Source organism: Pimephales promelas, chromosome 2 (genome assembly GCF_988280905.1).
Source record: "Pimephales promelas chromosome 2, fPimPro1.hap1.1, whole genome shotgun sequence".
NCBI classification, from domain to species: domain Eukaryota; kingdom Metazoa; phylum Chordata; class Actinopteri; order Cypriniformes; family Leuciscidae; genus Pimephales; species Pimephales promelas.
The window spans coordinates 7,543,530-7,553,250 of NC_142770.1; the positions used below are offsets into that span (position 1 = coordinate 7,543,530).

A 9,721-nucleotide genomic window follows, 5' to 3' on the forward strand; every position below is an offset into this window, starting at 1 on the left:
TGAACTATTATTTAATCTGTTTATTTATGTGTGTTTGGTTCTGATAGATGGAGTGAAGACAGTGTCAGTGATGGAGGGAGATTCTGTCACTCTACACAGTGATGTTATTTATAAACATGGATATTATGGACTGTCGCGGACTGGACCTGAATATACTCGGATAGTCAGAGTTTATTGGTTTGATGAGGAGACATATTATATGTTTTATGATGATGACGACGACATATTCAGAGACAGACTACAGATCGACAATCGGACTGGATCTCTGACCATCAGGAACATGAGAACCACAGATTCGGGACTTTATCAAATGCACAGTCTCTTAAGAGAATCATTCAATGTTACTGTCTACGGTGAGTAGTTGAGTTTTATGTTTTCCTTGCCATTTTTTTTAACAATACATAGTTTTAACAATTCTATATTTTTAAAAGTTTTATAATTGTTATATTGTGTATATGCTGTTTACACGTTGAAATGTAAAAGTTGTAAAGTCGAAAGTGCGAGATAGTTATTGTGTCCCAAAAGAAAGAATCGACTCTGAACCGCAAATACGAATCGTTTTTAAATCGAATCTTACAGCTTTACGGTTCTGTCACTAGAAGATGCATTTGCATAATGCCCGTCTGCCGTCTGCATGTTGTACATTTTCCGCCCTCGAACAGCTTAACACTCAAACATTTTACCGACACCTGCTTCTCAAATCGTGGAGTTCAACGCGGGATTCGCTTACTGATGCTTATCAGATGTGGGCCACCATTACCTAAAACTGTCTAGATTGTCTGTCGTTCTTACTACTTTGAGTAAAGATAAATGTTATTTATTTATTTTTTTATTTTTTACAAATGTTTGTTACAGAAGTCATTTACGTTAGTGCTGGACGGACGAACATATACAATTCCCTCATATGCACTGCAAAAAAATTCAATATAAACATTGTTTTGTTGATAGACATGCACATGTTAATGCTAGTGGAGAGAAATTAGAGTTGCAACATCTCATATAATGTACCTCCTGCTTAAGTCTTTCTCGCAATGAAGGGTCAGGTTGAATGACTAGCCTAGTTTTTCCAATGTTTTGTTTTCGGAGTTAGGCCGGAGCAGGGGCGTCACTGGGATATTCATTTTATGTGGGTATAATTAAAAATAAAAATAAAGGGTTTGATATTTTGATTTCTCTGACCTACAATCTACATATGTGCATTTTAGGATGTTTTGAAGGCCAAAAAAATTGGATATCAGCTTTAAAACCATTTCAGTGGGCAGCTGATTGTTTTTCTCTCCTCATCAGCCTCACCCTCTTTTTCTCTTTGTTTTTATCTGGCCCTGTCTCTTCCCCTCCTAAAGCTGAGCTTTCACTGATATGCTTGTCATTTTTGTCTGTCAGTGAAGAAAGTAAACATAGGGTCAACTGATAGGTTGATTTTGCCTATGAATATTTTTTCTCAGACGTGTTTATTTACTAAAAGCTACTAAAGCTAGGTAATTAAGTTTATTAAATGCAGTCACAATATGTAGGCTACACATTCATTATTGATCTTATGCCTAATACAGGACCGTCGACAGGGATTTATAATTAAAGAAGTCCTAAATTTGAGGTTGGCATGGGCTTCATGTTTTTTTATTTCTCTGATTTGTGCATTTCAAGACATTTGAAGACCAATCTACTGTCAGTGGGCAGTAGATTATTTGTCAATACCTGCTCTCTCCTCATCTCCATTACTCGTTCTTTTTTTCTCAGTCTCTTCTTCCCTTTCTCTTCCCCTCCAAAGGCTGAGCTTTTTTAACATACTAAAGTCTACAATTTGTATTATATTCTTAATATGTATACATTCAATATTACTCGTGAACCTAAAATGATGAAAATGGCTTTGTAAATGTTTTGTTGTATAGTATCCAAATAGTATATCATAATTTATTTGACATTACTCTCTCATATTTCCAGCTCGTTTGCCCATACCTGTCATTATCGGACACTCTTCAAACTGTTCATCATCATCATCATCAAGCCAGAATTGTTCACTGATGTGTTCAGCTGTGAATGTGAGTCATGTGACTCTCTCCTGGCTCAAAGGAATCAGTGTATTGTCCAGCATCAGTGTGTCTGATCTCAGCATCAGTCTCTCTCTACCTCTGGAGGTGGAATATCAGGATAAAAACACTTACAGTTGTGTGATCAACAATCCTGTCAGCAACCGGACCACACACCTGGACATCAGTCAATTCTGTCAGACATCTGCAGGTATGAACATCAGCGGTGATAATAATTAATATTATTATTAAAGATGTTGTTAGTGAGTTTGTCATAAAGTATGAGCAGGTTCTCAATAAAACTTCTTCTGTCCTCAGACCGTGTCAATTGTTGTGGTTTCACTGAAGCTGTGATTCGATTGGCCATCTCTGCTGTGGTGGGCGTGGCTACTGTTGCTATAGTGGTTTATGACATCACATCCAGAAGAGCTGAAAGGAAGCGGAGAACATCACAGTCAGTCCATGAATAATGATCCACATGTTTTAAATGTCAGGATTCCCAGAAAACCTTGAAATAATATAAGCCTATATACTACAATTTTCAATAATCACAAAATTGTCTAAATGATTCAGAATCAAAATTATCCTTATCCAGTGAATAACAAGAAACTCATGGAAATAAATCCATTGGACAAAAAGAGCGGGAACCCTGCTGTTGGATGCCTTTAATAAGCTTTTGCAAAGAATACTGCGATTTCTTTTTTTTTTCTTTTTTTTAATAAAGAAAATTGATTTGCACTTTTCTCTTCTTCAAAGACAATTCAAATCTAAAGCATGATGTTGAATAATATTAACAATTCTTGTGTATAATAATTTGCTTGTTCAGTCAGGGCTGAAATGTATCCAGTTTGAACTGAGCATCAGGAACTGAAGGTAGTTCGTTTGAGGCCCAGTAGATCTGAAGGGTTTCCTGGAGATCATTTTTCAATTTCAAATGCTATAAATAAACTGTAAAGAATCTGTATCAGTGTGATAATGAAAAATAAAAAATACGAATCAATCCAAGTGAGTTGAAGTTTTATAAACTCTACAGGAAGTTGAGCTCTGCCTCTTATACAGCATCTGTAAAATATGATTACAGTGCCACCTACTGTTTACTTCGCGAATAACAGGTACAATCATTAAATATAAATTATTAAAGTGAAATTTGTTACATTGTGCTGATTTTTTTTTACAGATATTATTTGTAGTTTTACAGATTTTTGTGTACAATTTAAAATTAAAGAAAATGAAAGTAGTAAAAAAAAACTGCTATTTTCTGTAAAATTAGGAAATCATTCGAGTCGCTGCTTCCGTTTTAAATGAGGAATTTCACAAGAAAATTGGGTGACGCACTAAACCAAAAAACAAATCCTGAGCAGCTTATGGGGAGAGACACATCTTAACAAATACTGTGTAACGCTCTGTACAAAAAGTGACCCAACCAAATTCACAGTCAATCAAAACATTTTAAAAAAAATTGTTAAAAACAAAAGAACCAATTCCTAAGGATTCCTAAACTATATAGAGAGTAACATTATTAACTCAAATAATTCAATTTGTATTTCTAAAGTTGAATCCAATGGGGCTAAAGTTGAGGAATCAATATATATAAATAATACAGTATATGCCAAACTTTCAATTAAAATGGGAGAAAAGCCAACTGTCTTTACTTATGAATAACATTCACACAATGCACATTTAAACGGTCAAAATAGCGTTGTTTAGCAAGTAGCCTATTAGCATGGACTGTGAGTAACACATGACTAGAGATTAAGGAACAGACTTTCAGCCAAATAAAGTGCGGTTGGACGAGTTACTGACAGAAGAGTTCCTTTATAAGACTTCCTCTATTATCTCACACGGCTGAACAATGTTTTGTGCATTTATTTCCTTGTATTTATTACATTTTGTTGGTGAGTTAAACATGTTTTTTGGCTTTGATTTGGTAGTCAGAGGTATTTCATTAACTGTTACTTTATACTTCAGTAGGCCAACATGACGACCGAACATTCATTTTTGGGTGAACTGTCCCTTTGATTTTGTTATCCATGTGTTTTGTTCACAGATGGAGTGAAGATCGTGTCAGTGATGGAGGGAGATTCTGTCACTCTACACACTGATGATGTCAGATATAAACGATATGTCCAGTGGAGATTTGGACCTGAAAATACTATTATAATCATTCAATTTAATGGAGGGGATATTACATATTTTAAGGACGACGAGAGAATCAGAGACAGACTACAGATCAACAATCAAACTGGAGATCTGACTATCAGGAACACCCGAACCACAGACTCGGGACTTTATGAACTCACAATGAAAAACTGGCTGTTGTTGTTCAATGTTACTGTGTATGGTGAGTATTGAGTTTAATATGCCCCGTCCTCAACAAGTCATGTTTTCATTTTCAGTTTTAATATAAGAATATGAATTGACAGCAGTACTAAATTATTGTATGTGTGCCAGAATATAGTCAAACCGAAGGTCTAAAAAAAAAAGCTAAAAAATAAGTGACAATAATCTGATAAGAAAAGGTCTAACAGACTTATTATTGGTGTAACGGCTGGTTCAGCTTGACCAGTCGAATGCTATGGTTGCAAAGATAGATATAGATAGGCTATATAATATAAGGTGTGGTTTTGACACCTTCAGAACAAAGAAAGCGAAGCAAGCACTTTCAAATACCATATCTAACATCTTACAAGCAGCGTTTGTGGAAAACAGAAACATTTTAAAAACAAGTACTAATTCTGAGAGTATTTAGTCTACATTCAATATCTAACACAAGTAGCCTAACTAAGATAATATCTCTTAAAGGGATAGTTCACCCCAAAATGAAAATTCAGTCATTATTTACTCACCCTCATGTTGTTCCATTCCCGTAAGACCTTCGTTCATCTTCGGAACACAAATGAAGATATTTTTGATTAAGTCTGAGAGCTGGATCACTCCTCCATAGGCTTTCTAAAGGAGAGAAACTTGCCGGCTTAGAAAAATTAAGGGCTGTTAAATGATTAATCGTGATTAATCGCATCCAAAATAAAAGTTTTTGTTTACATAATATATGTGGGTGCACTGTGTATAATTATTTTGTATATATAAATACACACACATGCTTGTATATATTTAAGATATATTTTCACGTATATACTGTACATAGATTTATATATAATTTATATTATATATAAATATCAACATTTTATATATAAATAATATTTTATTCTTAAATATACATGCATGTGTGTGTTTTTATATATACAAAATAATTATACACAGTGCACCCACATATGTAAACACAAACTTTTATTTTGGATGCGATTAATCGCGATTAATCGTTTGACAGCCCTAAGTTATAGTAATTAAACAGTCCGAGTGACTACAGGGGCTCAACCTTAAGTTATCAAGCAACGAGAATACTTTTTGTTGCGCAAAAAACAGACAAAAATAATAATTTCCTTCTCTGTGGGCGCAGCGCTTCTGTTCTGTGTCGTCACACGTACGCTCACTATTGGCCAACGCTGGTCATGTGTGTGATGCGTGTGACAAACAACAGAGAAGCGTTGTGTGCTGAGCCTGTTACACGTGAACTAACTCGAGGCCCACAGAGAAGTCACACTCTACTCACCCTCTGTGAATTTAACTTGTTGTTTTTTTAAATATATATTTTTCAGCTCGTCTACCCATTCCCATTATCACCAGAGACTCTTCAAACTGTTCATCATCATCATCATCAAGCCAGAATTGTTCACTGATGTGTTCAGCTGTGAATGTGAGTCATGTGACTCTCTCCTGGCTCAAAGGAATCAGTGTATTGTCCAGCATCAGTGTGTCTGATCTCAGCATCAGTCTCTCTCTACCTCTGGAGGTGGAATATCAGGATAAAAACACTTACAGTTGTGTGCTGAACAATCCTATCAGCAACCGGACCACACATCTGGACATCAGTCAATTCTGTCAGACATCTGCAGGTACTGAACATCAGCGGTGATAATAATTAATATTATTATCAAAGATGTTGTTGGTGAGTTTGTCTTAAAGTATGAGCAGGTTCTCAATAAAACTTCTGCTGTCCTCAGATCGTGTCCATTGTTGTGGTTTCACTGAAGCTGTGATTCGATTGGTCATCTCTGCTGTGGTGGGCGTGGCTACTGTTGCTATAGTGGTTTATGACTTCACATCCAGAAGAGGAGAATCGACTTTTGCAATATATGCTAATTAAACAATAACTTACAAGCAAAACTGCTGCTGTGGTTTATTTGGTCTGAGGTTCTGCCCTGTTTTTGACATATAGCCTAGAGACTGACCAACATTACCAATATTTTTAAGGCCAATATTTATAATAATAATAATAATATTTATATTATTATTATTAAAAATAACCTATTTATAAGCATCTGAAAATAAGTTAATAGGAACAAATCAATAACTGATTAAGTAAAAAACACATTTTCAAGCTAAATAGTGTTTCAAGCTAAATAGTGAACTAATGTTTGTGGTTATATTTAATAAAAAAGAAGCATAAGAGCACCTAAATATGGCAAATTGGAAACTGTAGCTAACTGAAACATTTTGAGAAACAATAAACAAGCAGTTCGAGAAACGAGAAGATATAAGCAACATAAACAAAAATGTATCAAACCTTTGAGCTTCTGCAGTTCAGTTCCTGCGTTCCTGTGGAGTTTAATAAAAACAGAAAAATTCTTTTAAAAAAAAAAACTAAAATATCCAAAGAGCCAAGGCATGAGTGAAAACCCAGTAAAACTGCACAGTTGACTAAGTTTAAAATGATTATATTATGTATATGGGAAGTATGCGGACACATCCACAAAAAGAGACAGAACCCCTTAACGGTTTCATTTGCAACCACGCATTTATTAATTTAGCACAGGTGTTTCGAGGCTGTTGTGGTTGGGCAGGTGAAGGACTGCAAGATGGATGGATTTAAAGGTCAGACGTCACTCCGTCAGGCGTTTGAAGGACTGAACCGTGGGGCAGACGGCGCCCCAGTCCACGGGCTTACGATACTCCCCCTTCTCAAGTAGGTACTGGCGCCCCCTGTAGTTTGGGTGCTCGTAGAAGATCCAGATCCCATCCAGCACCTTACAGGAGTGAACCTCGCGTGTACGGAAGTGGTCCACCACGGATGGACAGTCCTCGGCGGTCTCGTGTACTTGGCCGGCGAAATCTCCCTTGTCATAGAGTTGGATCTTGTACTCAGAACCGCTTACCTGGAGAGGAAGGGACACCTATTGAACATCAAATACGCACTACACAATGTTTTGCATTCATGTGTGGAACTTACAAAGTGGATCATCTTGCAGGAGCAGAGGCGGTCGTTCAGACCCATCCAGCGTTGGTAATCTGGATACTCGCCCCGGGTCAGAACATACTGGTAGCCGATGAAGTTGGGCCTCTCGAAGACCACCCAAGCCCCGCTCTCCACACGGATGGAGTTACACCGGTTCAGGTAGACATGGAAGTCCGAACAGTTGCTGTCGCACTCGTACCGACGGCCCTGGAAGTTCTTGTCCTCATAGAAGATTATCTGTACGAAGGAGAATTTTATCCTTGTATATTATTATAATAAAAGGTCTACATATTATTAAAAAATATGATATACAAATCTGTAAAATACATATAAAACAGAATAAATATTTTTAATAAAATAATCAATAATCAGAGCAGAGTGTCCTGATCACCTTCGTACTCACCCGGCCCATTCTGCAGAGGTTCGGCTGGTAGCGGCGCCTGTGGAGGGGGTAGAGGTGCGGAGCTGTGCTGGTTCAGGCCCGCCCCACTCCAGGTCTTTTATACCCAGACATCTCTCTGTAAAGAGGACATTCGCTTTGTCATGAAAATCAGATCCAAAAATTGAGTCAGTGCTTTCTAGAAAAAGACAGGTGGATTATAGGGCATAGAGACGGCAATGTGTGCAGGGGTTTGTTTGGATGTGCGTGTTTATTCAACTGTATTGGTAAGCGCACACACACACACACACACACACACACACACACACACACACACACACACACACACACACTCATTTAGAAATGTTTTGGTCAGAGAAGTGGATAACCAACTATCTGTGGCCTACACAACATTCTTGGCTACACAACAGTTAGTACGAACCAACAAACGTGAGTAATACACTTGAAAATGCAAACATGCAAGCTCAGATACACACAAAATGCCATTCCTGGCTGCAAGCTAAAATCTCTGCCAAATTTCAGGGGATTAGAAAGCTTATATGGCTTCAGTGTGACCTACTTCCACCCATAAACGCACACAGTTTATTTTCTTCCAAATTATTATGTCTAACAATACATATTCTTTACAACTAGCAAAAAAATTAGCTAGCCTACGGCTATCAAATGTAGTAAATGCTCTAAGAGGACTTTTGTATTTAAAAATAGGCTATACATAGCATAATAGATGGCTAGAAGTGTCCACAAGAAACAAAATCAGTGCTTGGATGAACAAGAAACTGGTTAACACAAACAGAGGAAAATATTGGAGCTAAATATGCTAGTTAGCTAGCTAGTTCAAACAGAGAAAGAAAAATAGGATTCCAGATTTAAAATACATTAATAATTCACTAATATTCATGTAATAGACAATAATCTGCATTTGTTGCGATTCCTAAGTGTATAGTCTACACTTTGCTATAATGCCACAGGAGTTGAGGATGAATATAAAATGGCGGAGAGCTAAACTTAAGCCTCTCTTTTCAAATGCGAGTGCTAGAAGTACTAGACATCCTTGTGGTAAAATTGTACTTTAAAGCAGCAGAGTAAATTATTTTCGCAATTGTAGTACATTAGGCTATATGTCACAGTTACCAACAGTGGTGGATAGACATGTATATCTGCATACCTAAAAACATTCCTCTTCAAATTCAGTACATACTCAAAAGTATGCGACGCTTCATAAAAGAGGCGGGAAACTTGTTGTGCTCTGCATATTCATATATGACCACTGGGGAGCAGCATTCATTTTTTCATCATAACACTTGCTTTATCAATGCCCAATTAGCCACGACAATATAGGCCTAGGCTATAGGTATACTCATATTTTCCTCAGAAAATGCAAAATATTACAAACACTAATTGTGTAGGCTACTACTAATGGAAATCCATGGAGTACAATATCTTTTTGAAGCTGAGTAAAACATAGTTACTTTCAGGTTCAGAATGGGGTTTGCTGTTCATTGTGAAGTTAATCTTTATAATAAGTTTTAATCTTCCACATGAGACCCACATCCAAAAATATCAAAGCATACCATATAGCTTGGACACCAATTAGCCTACATTCCTTGCACTTTGCTGTTAATACGAATAGCACTTGTTTGCATTAGCATTTGGCTAAATGTTTTGGTTTTGTACATTTAAACTCTGCTTGTCAAACTTTGGCATTACATTTCTCAACAACTAAACAACATGACTCACTCTTCCTCTGCACAAATGGTTTTGGGCATTATAACCTTATAATAAACAATGCTAACCTGCTATGTTTAACAATTGTGCAACATGTTTTGTTTCGTTTGCCATTATCTGTTTATGAAACCGATGTTAAATCACTTTCCTTTTTCATTTTAGTTCCGTTAAAATCTGTTTCAGGCTTAACTGGGACGTCCATGTTGTGTTCTAGTTTCCCAGGCACTGTGGTCTATATATTGAAGTATCTTTGGACAGCTTTACTGATAACATAAA

The 9,721-nt window shown here is 36.7% G+C and overlaps 3 protein-coding genes and 1 long non-coding RNA gene across 5 annotated transcripts; 2 read left to right on the forward strand and 2 right to left on the reverse strand.

The window, feature by feature from the left end:
- The first annotated feature begins 55 nt into the window (after window positions 1–55).
- On the forward strand, window positions 56–2,508 carry LOC120486503 (uncharacterized). Its single transcript, XM_039682568.2, has 3 exons — window positions 56–353; window positions 1,942–2,238; window positions 2,346–2,508. Exons 1-3 carry the CDS (start codon window positions 71–73, stop codon window positions 2,495–2,497), a joined length of 732 nt encoding a protein of 243 aa, XP_039538502.2. The 5' UTR covers window positions 56–70; the 3' UTR covers window positions 2,498–2,508.
- Window positions 2,415–5,148, reverse strand: LOC148995785 (uncharacterized). The gene is made up of 2 exons (XR_016169511.1): window positions 4,874–5,148; window positions 2,415–2,456 (listed from the first exon to the last, which is right to left on the reverse strand). It is a non-coding gene; the product is annotated as an uncharacterized LOC148995785 (long non-coding RNA).
- Window positions 3,814–6,244, forward strand: LOC120486504 (uncharacterized). The gene is made up of 4 exons (XM_039682569.2): window positions 3,814–3,922; window positions 4,075–4,368; window positions 5,684–5,980; window positions 6,089–6,244. The coding sequence occupies exons 1-4, from the start codon at window positions 3,880–3,882 to the stop codon at window positions 6,229–6,231; spliced, it is 777 nt and encodes a 258-aa protein (XP_039538503.2). The 5' UTR covers window positions 3,814–3,879; the 3' UTR covers window positions 6,232–6,244.
- Window positions 6,245–6,863: 619 nt separating this feature from the next.
- Window positions 6,864–9,041, reverse strand: crygs1 (crystallin, gamma S1). Of its 2 annotated transcripts, none has more exons than XM_039682109.2 (4): window positions 8,886–9,041; window positions 7,712–7,838; window positions 7,315–7,557; window positions 6,864–7,240 (listed from the first exon to the last, which is right to left on the reverse strand). In XM_039682109.2, exons 2-4 carry the CDS (start codon window positions 7,730–7,732, stop codon window positions 6,968–6,970), a joined length of 537 nt encoding a protein of 178 aa, XP_039538043.1. In that variant the 5' UTR covers window positions 7,733–7,838; window positions 8,886–9,041; the 3' UTR covers window positions 6,864–6,967. The 2 variants fall into 2 exon arrangements, with proteins under 2 accessions (XP_039538043.1, XP_039538045.1); XM_039682111.2 differs by having other exon boundaries at window positions 7,724–7,838; window positions 8,886–9,036.
- Between the last annotated feature and the right edge of the window lie 680 nt (window positions 9,042–9,721).

What these genes read in the sequence shown, in the direction of transcription:
- LOC120486503 (XM_039682568.2), top strand. Translation starts at nt 71, where the DNA reads ATGGAGGGAGATTCTGTCACTCTACACAGTGATGTTATTTATAAACAT. An exon ending in ATTCAATGTTACTGTCTACG is followed by an intron (nt 354 to 1,941) that starts GTGAGTAGTTGA and finishes TCATATTTCCAG; the next exon opens with CTCGTTTGCCCATACCTGTC. An exon ending in ATTCTGTCAGACATCTGCAG is followed by an intron (nt 2,239 to 2,345) that starts GTATGAACATCA and finishes TTCTGTCCTCAG; the next exon opens with ACCGTGTCAATTGTTGTGGT.
- LOC120486504 (XM_039682569.2), top strand. Translation starts at nt 3,880, where the DNA reads ATGTTTTGTGCATTTATTTCCTTGTATTTATTACATTTTGTTG. An exon ending in GTATTTATTACATTTTGTTG is followed by an intron (nt 3,923 to 4,074) that starts GTGAGTTAAACA and finishes TTTTGTTCACAG; the next exon opens with ATGGAGTGAAGATCGTGTCA. An exon ending in GTTCAATGTTACTGTGTATG is followed by an intron (nt 4,369 to 5,683) that starts GTGAGTATTGAG and finishes TATATTTTTCAG; the next exon opens with CTCGTCTACCCATTCCCATT.
- crygs1 (XM_039682109.2), bottom strand. Translation starts at nt 7,732, where the DNA reads ATGGGCCGGGTGAGTACGAAG. An exon ending in TGGGCCGGGTGAGTACGAAG is followed by an intron (nt 7,558 to 7,711) that starts GTGATCAGGACA and finishes TCCTTCGTACAG; the next exon opens with ATAATCTTCTATGAGGACAA. An exon ending in CCTGCAAGATGATCCACTTT is followed by an intron (nt 7,241 to 7,314) that starts GTAAGTTCCACA and finishes CTTCCTCTCCAG; the next exon opens with GTAAGCGGTTCTGAGTACAA.